Raw genomic sequence first — 13,833 nt, 5'->3', positions numbered from 1 at the left:
TGTGGTACGACAAGGTTAAGGTTCATAAAGGATTCAAAAACCATATTGTCAGAAAAGCAATATTTATTGTCTGGACAAAGTACAAAGACTTATTAGAAAATAGAACCCTGAGATGGCTATCACCAATGGAGGCGAAGGCCCGAAAAAGACTCAATATGGAGGCCGGATGGCCGAAATATAGGGAAATAATAGAAAAAATTGGAGAAAATTGGAGGTTGCAGAGTTTGGAAAAATTAAAGAATAAGGTGCGAGATTGGTTACATTACGCTCAAATTCAAGAGGTTTTTAAATTGGATAAAAAGATAGGATTCCAGGTGGAAAAATCGAAGTTAGAGACAGAATTGTTAGAACCAAAGACTAAGGTACTTTCAAGAATGTATAACTTGCTGCTTAAATGGAACACTCAGGATGAGACAGTCAAATCAGTCATGATAAAATGGGCTCAAGATATTGGGCATAACATTATGTTTGAGGACTGGGAAAGGTTATGGACCACCGGAATGAAATTCACGGCATGTAATGCCTTGAAGGAAAACATTATGAAAATGATATACAGGTGGTACATGACCCCAGTCAAACTTGCAAAGATATATCACCTGTTTGATAATAAATGTTGGAAATGTAAGGAGGCTGAAGGGACATTTTTTCACCTCTGGTGGACCTGTCCAAAAGTGAAGGCCTTCTGGGAAATGATCTATAATGAGTTAAAAAAGGTATTAAAATGTACCTTCACCAAGAAACCAGAGGCCTTCCTTTTGGGCATAGTCGGCCAGAAAGTGTGAAAAAAGGACAGAACTTTTTTATGTACGCGACTACAGCAGCAAGAATACTTATCGCAAAACATTGGAAGGCACAAGATTTGCCCACACTGGAAGAGTGGCAGACGCAATTGATGGACTATATGGAACTGGCTGAAATGACTGGCAGAATCCGAGATTTGGGAGAAGAAACAACGGAAGAGGACTGGAAAAAATTTAAAGACTACTTACAAAAACAATATAAGTTATATGAATGTTAAGAAACTGCACGGTTTAGAAAAATATGGCTCCAGTAATTTGATGGTGAGATATAGAAATTAAGTTATAAGTAAGATAAAGTCGAAATTTAAAGTAATACAATGTTTAATTTAAGGTACAAATAATCTGACAAAAAACACTTTAAAGTTAAAAATATAACATTTGAAAAGCACAAAATAAGATATGAAATAAGGTAACAATTTGCTGGTATTTTCTATTATAAAGAACGCAGGGTAAGGGAGATGTGAGGAAGTCCAGTTGGTTATATGAAAAAAGTTTTTGAATAATTATATTCTTATCTTTTTCTTTCTTTTTTCTATGTATATTGTTTGTTGGTGTTTTTGTATTTGCTGTTTTGTTTGTTATCTTTTTGGTGAGGGGATTTTGTGTGTTTATTTTTTATTGTGTACTTTAAAACTTAATAAAATATTTTTTTAAAAAAATAATGTTTAACAGACCACTGTATTTTAATACTTTGTTGGAAGCCGCCCAGAGTGGCTGGGGAAACCCATCGGCTGGGTGAGGACTGCAGGGCCTGCTCCCTTCCAGGGCCTTCTCCAACTGGCCCAGGGGGCGTGGCCCAGGCCCTTTCTCCCAGCTATAAAGGAACTCCTGCTGCAGGGAAGTCTCGGACCATCGGCTGGGTGAGGACTGCAGGGCCTGCTCCCTTCCAGGGCCTTCTCCAACTGGCCCAGGGGGCGTGGCCCAGGCCCTTTCTCCCAGCTATAAAGGGACTCCTGCTGCAGGGAAGTCTCGGACCATCGGCTGGGTGAGGACTGCAGGGCCTGCTCCCTTCCAGGGCCTTTTCCAACTGGCCCAGGGGGCGTGGCCCAGGCCCTCTCTCCCGGCTATAAAGGGACTCCTGCTGCAGGGAAGCCTCGGACCATCGGCTGGGTGAGGACTGCAGGGCCTGCTCCCTTCCAGGGCCTTCTCCAACTGGCCCAGGGGGCGTGGCCCAGGCCCTTTCTCCCAGCTATAAAGGGACTCCTGCTGCAGGGAAGCCTCGGACCATCGGCTGGGTGAGGACTGCAGGGCCTGCTCCCTTTCAGGGCCTTTTCCAACTGGCCCAGGGGGCGTGGCCCAGGCCCTTTCTCCCAGCTATAAAGGGACTCCTGCTGCAGGGAGGCCTCGGACCATCGGCTGGGTAAGGACTGCAGGGCCTGCTCCCTTCCAGGGCCTTCTCCAACTGGCCCAGGGGGCGTGGCCCAAGCCCTTTCTCCCGGCTATAAGGGGACTCCTGCTGCAGGGAAGTCTCGGACCATCGGCTGGGTGAGGACTGCAGGGCCTGCTCCCTTCCAGGGCCTTTTCCAACTGGCCCAGGGGGCGTGGCCCAGGCCCTTTCTCCCAGCTATAAAGGGACTCCTGCTGCAGGGAAGTCTCGGACCATCGGCTGGGTGAGGACTGCAGGGCCTGCTCCCTTCCAGGGCCTTCTCCAACTGGCCCAGGGGGCGTGGCCCAGGCCCTTTCTCCCGGCTACAAAGGGACTCCTGCTGCAGGGAAGTCTCGGACCATCGGCTGGGTAAGGACTGCAGGGCCTGCTCCCTTCCAGGGCCTTTTCCAACTGGCCCAGGGGGCGTGGCCCAGGCCCTTTCTCCCAGCTATAAAGGGACTCCTGCTGCAGGGAAGTCTCGGACCATCGGCTGGGTGAGGACTGCAGGGCCTGCTCCCTTCCAGGGCCTTTTCCAACTGGCCCAGGGGGCGTGGCCCAGGCCCTTTCTCCCAGCTATAAAGGGACTCCTGCTGCAGGGAAGTCTCGGACCATCGGCTGGGTGAGGACTGCAGGGCCTGCTCCCTTCCAGGGCCTTTTCCAACTGGCCCAGGCCCTTTCTCTCAGCTATAAAGGGACTCCTGCTGCAGGGAAGCCTCGGACCATCGGCTGGGTGAGGACTGCAGGGCCTGCTCTCTTCTAGGGCCTTCTCCAACTGGCCCAGGGGGCGTGGCCCAGGCCCTTATTTGGAACAAACTTTTTGGGAAGTGTGGGAAGTGTTCTGCCATTGCTTCCCTGTTCCAGGTGGTTAATGTGCTTTAAAATGTCCTCAAGCAGTCGGTGGCAATTTAAATTTTTATTCCTTTTCTCCTTTGTTGGGGGTGGGTGGGTGGGATGGATAGTTGGTTGGGGATTAATTTTAGTATAATTGTTCTGTTCCTTTTTGTTGTTGTTGTTGTTTTATTGGTTCTGTATAGTTTGTGTTTTGTTTTTAAGGGGTGGGATCAGGGCTGCCTGGGAGTGGCTCCCCAGCCAACACGATGGCTGGGACAAGTTCCACAGGGGGGAAGCACTGGGACATCCGATCTCGGTGATCATGGGCAGGAGGCGGAGTTACGCTAAGACCAGACCATGTCATTACCGAGGAGGCAGGTTTAGTCGTTGTTTGAAGACTATCCCTGCCTCCGGGTCTGGCCTTGACCGGTATACTGGAATCAACAGGGGAAACCCACATGACCTGAAAGTGTTGCTGTGCAATGCCAGGTCAATGATGAATAAAACCACTGCCATCCACGACTTGATTGTGGATGGAGGATTTGACCTGGCATGTGTGACAGAGACCTGGTTGGAGGAAACAGATGGGCCTGTCCTTGCCGCTGCTTGCCCACCAGGTTTCTCTTACGCACAGCAACCCAGGTCATGTGGGCGGGGAGGGGGGGTTGCAGTGATTTTTAGGAAGTCATTAGTCTGCATCAGGCGTCCTACTGGGAAGATCCAGTTCTATGTTCTGGAAGTTGGGCAATAGGGGCAGTACAGGATTCCTTTTGGTGTACCGACTTCCCCGCTGCACCAAGGATTCCCTGTCCGAGCTGCTTCAGGTCGTGGCGGATTTTCTCCTGGAGACACCTAGTTTGGTTGTCCTAGGGGATTTTAACATCCATGCCGACACGACCTTACAAGGGGCCGCTCGGGACTTCGTGGAAAGCATGGCCTCCATGGGGCTGTCCCTGAATAAGTTTGGCCCAACTCATAGTCATGGACATGCCTTAGACCTGGTATTCACCTCTAGTGACGTGGGTGATCTGACACTAAGTAAAAGTGAAACAAAAGAAGTGCCATGGTCAGATCACTTCCTGGTGCAACTGGACTTCTCCGCGACCCTTCCCCTCTGCAGGGAGGTGGGACCAATTCGGATGGTCCGCCCCCGCCACTTGATGGATCCAAATGGTTTCCAGAGAGTGGTAGGGGATGCTTTAGCCCATGTTGATGGCCTTTCAGCTGATTCCCTGGTGGCCCGATGGAATGCGGAGTTAACCAGGGCTATTGACTGTCTGGCTCCGAAGCGCCCTCTCCGATTGCATGGAGCCCAGACAGCCCCGTGGTTTTCTTCGGAGCTGAGGGCGATGAAACAATCGCTGAGACGGCTAGAGCGTCGGTGGCAGAAAACTCACACCGAATCTGACCGGACACAGGTTAGAGCTCAACGTCGAGCCTACCAAGTGGCAATAGCGACGGCGAAGAAGACTTTCTTCACCGCCTCTATTGCATCTGCAGAAAATAGTAGCAGGAGACTCTTTCAGGTGGTTCGCAATTTAACGGAACCACCTTTACCACCGGGGCATTGTAAAGACCCCAAGATCTCCTGCAACGATTTTGCAAAGTTTTTTGCAGATAAAATCACTCATATTCGGAAGGAGCTAGACACCACCGTGGGAGCAGGGCCAGGGCGGGAGAGCGCTAGAGCTCTGTCTGGTCAAGTTGCATGGAATCAATTTCAATCCGTTACCCCCGAGGATGTGGACAGGCTGCTTGGACGCGTGAAAGCAACCACCTGTCTCCTTGATCCTTGCCCATCCTGGCTAATAAAAGCGAGCCGGGAAGGGCTGGGCGATGGGCTCTGCGGGGTGGTGAATGCTTCCCTCTGTGAGGGAACATTCCCAGATCCGCTGAAAGAGGCAGTCATTAAACCGCTTCTTAAAAAACCATCTTTAGACCCGGCCAGTATGGCCAACTATCGCCCAGTCTCAAATCTTCCATTCTTGGGCAAGGTGATTGAGCGCGTGGTTGCTGAACAACTCCAGGCATGCCTGGAGGATGCGGACCATTTGGATCCCTTCCAATCGGGATTCAGGCCTCATCATGGGACTGAAACTGCCTTGGTCGCGCTGGTTGATGATCTCCGGCGAGCTAGGGACAAAGGTGAGAGTTGTTTCCTGGTTCTGCTGGATCTCTCAGCGGCCTTTGATACAATCGACCATAACATCCTTCTGGACCGTCTAGAGGGGCTGGGAGCTGGGGGCACTGTTATACAGTGGTTTCGCTCCTTCCTCCTGGGCCGTGTTCAGAAAGTGGTGGTGGGGGATGATTGTTCAGACCCCTGGGCCCTCACTTGTGGGGTGCCTCAGTGTTCCGTCCTCTCCCCCATGCTTTTTAACATCTATATGAAGCCGCTGGGAGAGATCATCAGGGGATTTGGACTGGGTGTCCATCAATATGCAGATGATACCCAGCTCTACCTCTCTTTCAAATCAGAACCAGTGAAGGCGGTGAAGGTCCTGTGTGAGTACCTGGAGGCGGTTGGAGGATGGATGGCGGCTAATGGATTGAAGTTGAATCCTGACAAGACAGAAGTATTATTTTTGGGGGACAAGGGGCGGGCTGGTGTGGAGGACTCCCTGGTCCTGAATAGGGTAACTGTGCCCCTGAAGGACCAGGTGCGCAGCCTGGGAGTCATTTTGGACTCACAGCTGTCCATGGAGGCGCAGGTCAATTCTGTATCCAGGGCAGCTGTCTACCAACTCCACCTGGTACACAGGCTGAGACCCTACCTGCCCGCGGACTGTCTCGCCAGAGTGGTGCATGCTCTAGTTATCTCCCGCTTGGACTACTGCAATGCGCTCTACGTGGGGCTACCTTTGAAGGTGACCCGGAAACTACAATTAATCCAGAATGCGGCAGCTAGACTGGTGACTGGGGGCGGCCGCAGAGACCACATAACACCAGTCTTGAAAGACCTACATTGGCTCCCAGTATGTTTCCGAGCACAGTTCAAAGTGCTGGTGTTGACCTTTAAAGCCCTAAACGGCCTCGGCCCAGTATACCTGAAGGAGCGTCTCCACCCCCATCGTTCTGCCCGGACGCTGAGGTCCAGTGCCGAGGGCCTTCTGGCAGTTCCCTCATTGCGAGAAGCAAGCTACAGGGAACCAGGCAGAGGGCCTTCTCGGTAGTGGCGCCCGCCCTGTGGAATGCCCTCCCATTAGATGTCAAAGCGATGAATAACTACCTGACATTTAGAAGACATCTTAAGGCAGCCCTGTTCAGGGAAGCTTTTAATCTGTGATATTTTACTGTATTTTTTGTTTCTATGGACGCCGCCCAGAGTGGCTGGGGAAACCCAGCCAGATGGGCGGGGTACAAATAAATTATTATTATTATTATTATTATTATTATTATTATTATTATTATTATTATATAACCAGAGCAACACACGCACACAAATCACTATCAATGCACTTCTAATTTCAAAGGTTTTGTCAATACTACCTGTTGGCTGAGTTTTTTAAGGTAAGCGATAACACTGTAACTAAGTCCACAATCTAAATTTTCTGGTATCAGATTTGGAGCTCCCATCATCCTTAGTGCTTTCTTTAATGGCTGTAAGGAAAACAAAATAAGTAAGAATAAGAAGAATATAAGATCTTTGCTTTTTTAAAAAAAAATATGGTCTTTTAAAAAAGGTTCTCACTATTAAGTGCTAGATAAAGCTAAGGCAGAGTTGGAAGGTGGGTTTCGGATGGCTCACAGGGGGCATTAGATCACATAGCCACATGGTACTATGCAGTATGGCACCACCAGCTGATTTCACACAGATGCTACAGACCCTGACTGCTGGGATGATGCAAGTCCATACTGTGGCATCTTGCTCAAGCTATGCAGGTGATTTATGTCGCTGCCACTCTGCCATCTAGCTTCCTCCTCAGCCCAGTTTTTCTGTTAAATGTGGTTTATCCATGGATCACTGGGCAGTTTGCAATATAGAAAAACACAAAAATATGTATCATAACAACAAACACAAACAATAACTCTGCCTCACATCTTTAGAGGCCATAGATTTTTTTCTATATTTAGGTAGGTAGCCGTGTTGGTCTGACGCAGTAGAAATATATGTCTAGTAGCACCTTAGAGGCCAACTAAGTTTGTTCTTGGGAGAGAGCGAGAGAGAGCGAGACTGAGAGACTGAGAGATAGAGACTATCATAGAGCAATCACAGGGTGGGTCACAGCATGGTATAGCAAATACCTAAAGCCTGTCAATAAAACAAAGTGACTTTACAAAAGTTCAGTCAGATAATCACATCTCCTTTTGTATACTTGAATCAGAATGTCATGCAGGTCAGCTGCCTTTTCATGATATGTTAACTGGTGGTACTGTGTCAAGATATCAGCTGTACATAAAGGATTAAGGATAATTTTATTATCTGAAGAAGTGTCCATGCACACAAAAGCTCATACCAAGAACAAAGTTAGTTGGTCTCTAACGTGCTACTAGACAATTTTTTAATTTTTTTAATATATATATATATAGATTGTTTCATTAGCCAAAGGCCTGGGAGAAGAGGAATGTTTATGCCTGGTGCCTAAAGATATGTAATGAAAGCACCAGAGAAGCCTCCCCGAGGAGTGCATTCCACAAACGGGGAGCAAATACAGAAAAAGCCTACTCTTGTGTTGCCACCCTCTGGACTTCTTGTAGAGGAAATGAAGAAGGGTCTCAGATGATGACTGCAGGGTCCAGGACAGTTCATATAAGGAGAAGTGGCCCTGGACGTATTACGGTCCTGAGCCATTTAAGGTTTTATAGGTCAAAACCATCACTTTGTAAGGTTGAGGAGAATTAACAGGGACACATTTTCCCTGTCTCTCTCTCAACAGAGGTCATCATACAGGGCGACCAAAGCAGTTTCTGTGCCAAAACCCGGCTAGCAATAAAGCAATCTTTCCAACAAGCAGGAGAGGAGAAACAAAAGAATAGGTACTGGAGTTGTGCTAAACACCAACTGCAAGAGAGCATTTAAGGAAGGACGAGTAAGTCATTCCATGTTGCAAAGCTTTTGAATCCTGGCTTGTGAACATTCAACGGTTTTGCTTCCAGCATAACACACAAGACCCATCAAACTGACGAGAGGTACATACCATCAAGTAGTAGGGAGGCATGGTTTTTAAGTAGTTATCCAAAGATTGCCGCCACTTCAAATTTGGCTTAAGTTTGTGAACCTTAAATAAATCATCTGCAAAGGAGAAACAATACAAGTCACAAATGTACACAACAGTGCAAGTATCCCAGCATCATGCTCCATAGGATTGTCCCTTAAAGATCCAGAGAGTACTAATACTCCCAAGGACAGGGCTCTCTCCTCCTTATGTTGTATATTCAACTTTTACACACCCCAAGTCAGGCTAGATCTTAGCAGAGTAACAATCACAACTTTTAATGAAGAGAACCAGCACTGCTTAGTCTGAAGACTTCTGAAGTCCTAAACACCTTGGATTCTGCTAATCTTAGATACTGTGTGTGTTTAAGTTATGGCACTAAATACTGAGAGCCAGTGTGGTGTAATGGTTAGAGGGTTGGATTAGGATCTGGGAGAGCAGGGTTTGAATTCCCCCTCAGCTATGAAGCTCACTGGGTGACCTTGTGCCAGTCACCATCTCTTAGCCTAACCTACCTCACAGGACTGTTGTGAGGATGAAATGGGGAGGAGAACCATGTAATGTAATAAATAAAAAGAACAATACAATGATATTTGAGAAGCTATTCAACAGTCAAACTATTCCCAATAGAAGCTGGACCCAAAACTAGACTGGTGACTGGGAGTGGCCCCTGGGAGCCTATAACACTGGTCCTAAAGGATCTACATTGGCTCCCAGTACATTTCCAAACACAATTCAGAGTGTTGGTCCTGACCTTGAAAGCCCTAAACAGCCTCAGTCCTGTATACCTGAAGGAGCGTCTCCACCCCCATTGTTCTGCCCGGACACTGAGGTCCAGCTCTGAGGGCCTTCTGGCGGTTCCTTCACTGCAAGAAGTGAGGTTACAGGGAACCAGGCAGAGGGCCTTCTCAGTCGTGGCGCCCGCCCTGTGGAACGCCCTCCCATCAGATGTCAAACAGATAAGCAATTATGTGACTTTTAAAAGACATCTGAAGGGAGCACTGTTCAGGGAAGCTTTTAGTGTCTGATGCTGCATTGTGTTTTAGTTTTTTGTTGGGAGCCACCCAGAGTGGCTGGGGCAACCAAGTAAGATGGGTGGGGTATAAATAACAACAACAGGGACACAGCTTGGGTGGGCACACACCATTTTCTCTGTATTGTCCACACAGTACATTTGTTACTGTGGCTGATAGTTCTTGCACTCGATTATATGTAACACTCAGACCCGGATGAGACAGTTTATTTATGATTTTTCTTCTTCAGTGACAGAGTGAATCGTGACAGCTATATACAGTGGGAGGGGTGTTTCTCTCTCTGAAACATGCCACATCCTGAAAGAGGGAAAAGAATGGAGGATCTAAAATCATGGTTTTTAACGTTAAGGAATAGTTTTAATAACCATATGGCCACATGGTGTTCTACTTTTAACGTTCATAATGCATTATTATAATGTGACACCAGAGGGCATTGCAGAGCAGAAGGGAAATAGCATTTTGCTGGAGGTAAGAAACGCTTACAGGTCTGCCCTGTGATGTTTTAAAACAATATATCTAATATTGCTCTAATAATGTTAAACAGGTCAGTGTAGATCTAGCCTAGGTGAGGAGCATCAAAAATGCACTGGAAGCAGGTGACTTTCCTCCTCTACTGCAGAGAAAAGAGGGTGTGCGTAAAAATCCTCTCCTCCCAATGAAGCAGTTTGTAACAATCTTTCTCAACCTTGGGTCCCTAGCTGTTGTTGGATTGCAACTCCCATCATCCCTAGCTAGCAGTACCAGTGGTCAGGGATGATGGGAGTTGCAGTCCAACAACAGCTGGGGACCCATGGTTGAGAAAGCCTGCTCTAGACTCTCCAGTCTCCCAACCCATTTAAGAAAATGGCTGGCAAGTAAACAGCAGACAAGACAAGACAGATAGTTCCTTTTCTAGTTGGTTGCGCTGCAATGGCTCTGCATCACTCACCTAGCAGAGGGAGGAGGACAGGGTAGTTGTAAGGCATCACAAAGAGATTGACACATGTTAGAGTGGTGCTGGCCTTCAAATACCCAAATGGATGGCTCAGTTCACTGTACTTCCCACTGCTGCTCACAAATACCTAGAAAAGACAATGGAAGAGACAAGGTTTATTATACACAAGGGGCTACTGGGTTTCAGATAAACCACATTTTTGAACTCCAGCGGGAACATTTTTACAAAAAAAAGCGGTGCATGTTTTTGAGAGATAGACATTGCCCAATTATTCGCCTCCTTGTCTTGAAAGCACAGGGGAGAAGTCCTGGACAGTTTACTAGTGTTTGGCCCATTCAGCGTACTACAAGATACAGAAACAGCAGTTTCATGAGAGCTTTCTAATCAGAGTTAATCCAAGTATCCTAAAATCATTCCATTTATAATAAAATTATCCTTAATCCTTTATGTACAGCTAATATCTTGACACAGTACCACCAGTTAACATATCATGAAAAGGCAGCTGGCCTGCATGACATTCTGATTCAAGTTTACAAAAAGAAGATGTGATTATCTGACTGAACCTTTGTAAAATCCCAATCCCAGTCAATGGAATACCAGAGCCAGCATGGGGAACCTTTGGCCCTTCAGCTGCCGCTGAACAGCTAGAGGGTCAAATGATCCCCACCTCTGTACTAGAGACTGCATCAAGGCTTCTTCTCATTCAAAATTTAAGTGCTTAGGCAGGCCCTTTAAGTCTTCCCTGATGCTGGAGTAGATATATTAAGTAACTGTTGCAGTTTTGAGTGGTATTGGCTCCCTTTAACATTGTATGGATTGAGGCTCCTTGAGGCCCTGCTTCTTGTCTAGATGGTGGGATATACAATTTTAAAAACAGAAAATTTTAACTGCCTGAAGCACATGGCTACCCGATCCCTGCATGATGTTCTAGATGGAAGACGACAGATCACCCAGCTGCCAGCATTTGGGACAAAGGCAATGGGATGAAGTTCAAATCAAACAGCCATAGTTTCTTGATAAGAACTGGAGTGTTAGGGAGGGAGAGGGTACACTACAATCCAGAACAATCCCAGGTGTTGAGAGGATGTAGAAGCAGCCCCAATTTAATTGTATTTGGATTTTTTAAAGAAGTTATAGGGCTTTGGAGATCTTTCTGGATTCAAAGGTGGGACAGAAATAAATTAAAGCTGTATCACCACTTCACTGACTGAAGAAAAATACATGGCTAGAATCAAAGGAAAAACAGTGACCACCAAAACTCAGCTCTGCTGAGCGACACTTCTATAAATGGGTACAAAGCCCAATCGTAAGTCAATAGCAAACAACCTGTTAAATAATTTGTGAAGAACTGCATAGCACCCTTTCTTTTTTATCCCTGATTTTAAAGTATCGGGATGCAATTTAAACAAAAATAAGGTTTTTTTGGTGTGGTTTTTTGTTTGTTTAGTCATGTCCGAGTCTTCGTGACCCCATGGACCAGAGCACGCCAGGCACTCCTGTCTTCCACTGCCTCCCGCAGTTTGGTCAGACTCATGTTTGTAGCTTCGAGAACACTGTCCAACCATCTCGTCCTCTGTCCCCTTCTCCTTGTACCCTCCATCTTTCCCAACATCAGGGTCTTTTCCAGGGAGTCTTCTCTTCTCATAAGGTGGCCAAAGTATTGGAGCCTCAGCTTCACGATCTGTCCTTCCAGTGAGCACTCAGGGCTGATTTCCTTAAGAATGGAGAGGTTTGATCTTCTTGCAGTCCATGGGACTCTCAAGAGTCTCCTCCAGCACCAGAATTCAAAAGCATCAATTCTTCGGCGATCAACCTACTTTATGGTCCAGCTTTCACTTCCATACATCACTACTGGGAAAACCATAGCTTTTACTATACGGACCTTTGTTGGCAAGGTGATGTCTCTACTTTTGAAGATGCTGTCTAGGTTTGTCATTGCTTTTCTCCCAAGAAGCAGGCGTCTTTTAATTTCGTGGCTGCTATCACCATCTGCAGTGATCATGGAGCCCAAGAAAGTAAAATCTCTCACTGCCTCCATTTCTTCCCCTTCTATTTGCCAGGAGGTGATGGGCCCAGTGGCCATGATCTTCGTTTTTTTGATGTTGAGCTTCAGACCATATTTTGCGCTCTCCTCTTTCACCCTCAATAAAAGGTTCTTTAATTCCTCCTCACTTTCTGCCATCAAGGTTGTGTCATCTGCATATCTGAGGTTGTTGATATTTCTTGTGGCAATCTTAATTCCGGCTTGGGATTCATCCAGCCCAGCCTTTCGCATGATGAATTCTGCATATAAGTTAAATAAGCAGGGAGACAATATACAGCCTTGCCGTACTCCTTCCCCAATTTGGAACCAATCAGTTGTTCCATATCCAGTTCTAACTGTAGCTTCTTGTCCCACATAGAGATTTCTCAGGAGACAGATGAGGTGATCAGGCACTCCCATTTCTTTTAAGAACTTGCCATAGTTTGCTGTGGTCGACACAGTCAAAGGCTTTTGCATAGTCAATGAAGCAGAAGTAGATGTCTTTCTGGAACTCTCTAGCTTTCTCCATAATCCAGCGCACGTTTGCAATTTGGTCTCTGGTTCCTCTGCCTCTTCTAAATCCAGCTTGCACTTCTGGGAGTTCTCGGTCCACATACTGCTTAAGCCTTCCTTGTAGAATTTTAAGCATAACCTTGCTAGCACGTGAAATGAGTTCAACTGCGCGGTAGTTGGAGCATTCTTTGGCACTGCCCTTCTTTGGGATTGGGATGTAGACTGATCTTCTCCAATCCTCTGGCCACTGCTGAGTTTTCCAAACTTGCTGGCATATTGAGAGTAGCACCTTAACAGTATTATCTTTTAAAATTTTAAATAGTTCAGCTGGAATATCATCACTTCCACTGGCCTTGTTATTTGCAGTGCTTTCTAAGGCCCATTTGACTTCACTCTCCAGGATGTCTGGCTCAAGGTCAGCAACAACACTACCTTGGAGTGTACGAGACATCCATATCTTCCTGGTATAATTCCTCTGTGTATTCTTGCCACCTCTTCTTGATGTCTTCTGCTTCTGTTAGGTCCTTTTCACTTTTGTCCTTTATTATGGTAATCTTTGTACAAAATGTTCCTTTCATATTTCCAATTTTCTTGAACATGTCTCTGGTTCTTCCCATTCTGTTATTTTTCTCTATTTCTTTGCAATGCTCGTTTAAGAAGGCCTTCTTGTCTCTCCTTGCTATTTTTTGGAAATCTGCATTCAATTTCCTGTATCTTTCACTATCTCCCTCGCATTTTGCTTGCCTTCTCTCCCCCGCTATTTGTAAGGCCTCGTTGGACAGCCACTTTGCTTTCTTGCATTTCCTTTTCATTGGGATGGTTTTCGTTGCTGCCTCCTGTATAATGTTACGAGCCTCCGTCCATAGTTCTTCAGGCACTCTGTCCAGCAAATCTAAATCCTTAAACCTGTTCCTCACTTCCACTGTGTATTCATAAGGGATTAAAATAAGGTTAGGCTTAAATAATATGAAACTTGTTTTGGTACTAAATTATTTATTGTTAACATATCACACAGGTATTATAAATAAGAGCATCTCTAAAATGGTGCAACTTCCCTGAACTTGCATCGAAGAAGTTTGGTACATGTCAGATGGCAAGGGTGGTTGCTCACGAGTAACCAGGCAGGACTCTGACCTGTCTTTTACAGGTTTTATTTTGGTGCAAAACGATTTACAG

At 46.4% G+C, this 13,833-nt stretch overlaps 1 protein-coding gene across 4 annotated transcripts in view; it reads right to left on the bottom strand.

Moving 5' to 3' along the window:
- LOC309523295 (integrator complex subunit 6-like) overlaps nucleotides 1–13,833 on the bottom strand; it is a 117,807-nt gene that overhangs the window by 45,987 nt on the left and 57,987 nt on the right. For all 4 annotated transcript variants that reach the window (XR_014215298.1, XM_082207073.1, XM_082207072.1 and 1 more), the window contains 3 exons: nucleotides 10,116–10,248; nucleotides 8,136–8,230; nucleotides 6,487–6,597 (listed from right to left, as the gene is read on the bottom strand). Coding sequence is in view for 3 of the 4 variants with exons in the window: in XM_082207073.1 (XP_082063199.1) it covers nucleotides 6,487–6,597; nucleotides 8,136–8,230; nucleotides 10,116–10,248 (339 nt within the window). In the remaining variant the exon portion in view is untranslated. The remainder of the gene's footprint in view (nucleotides 1–6,486; nucleotides 6,598–8,135; nucleotides 8,231–10,115; nucleotides 10,249–13,833) is intronic.

The sequence above is a fragment of the Podarcis vaucheri genome (assembly GCF_965113315.1).
Source record: "Podarcis vaucheri genome assembly, chromosome: W".
Lineage (NCBI taxonomy): Eukaryota > Metazoa > Chordata > Lepidosauria > Squamata > Lacertidae > Podarcis > Podarcis vaucheri.
The sequence above is the reverse complement of the archived record's forward strand: the minus strand, read 5'-3'. Positions and strand labels throughout refer to the sequence as shown.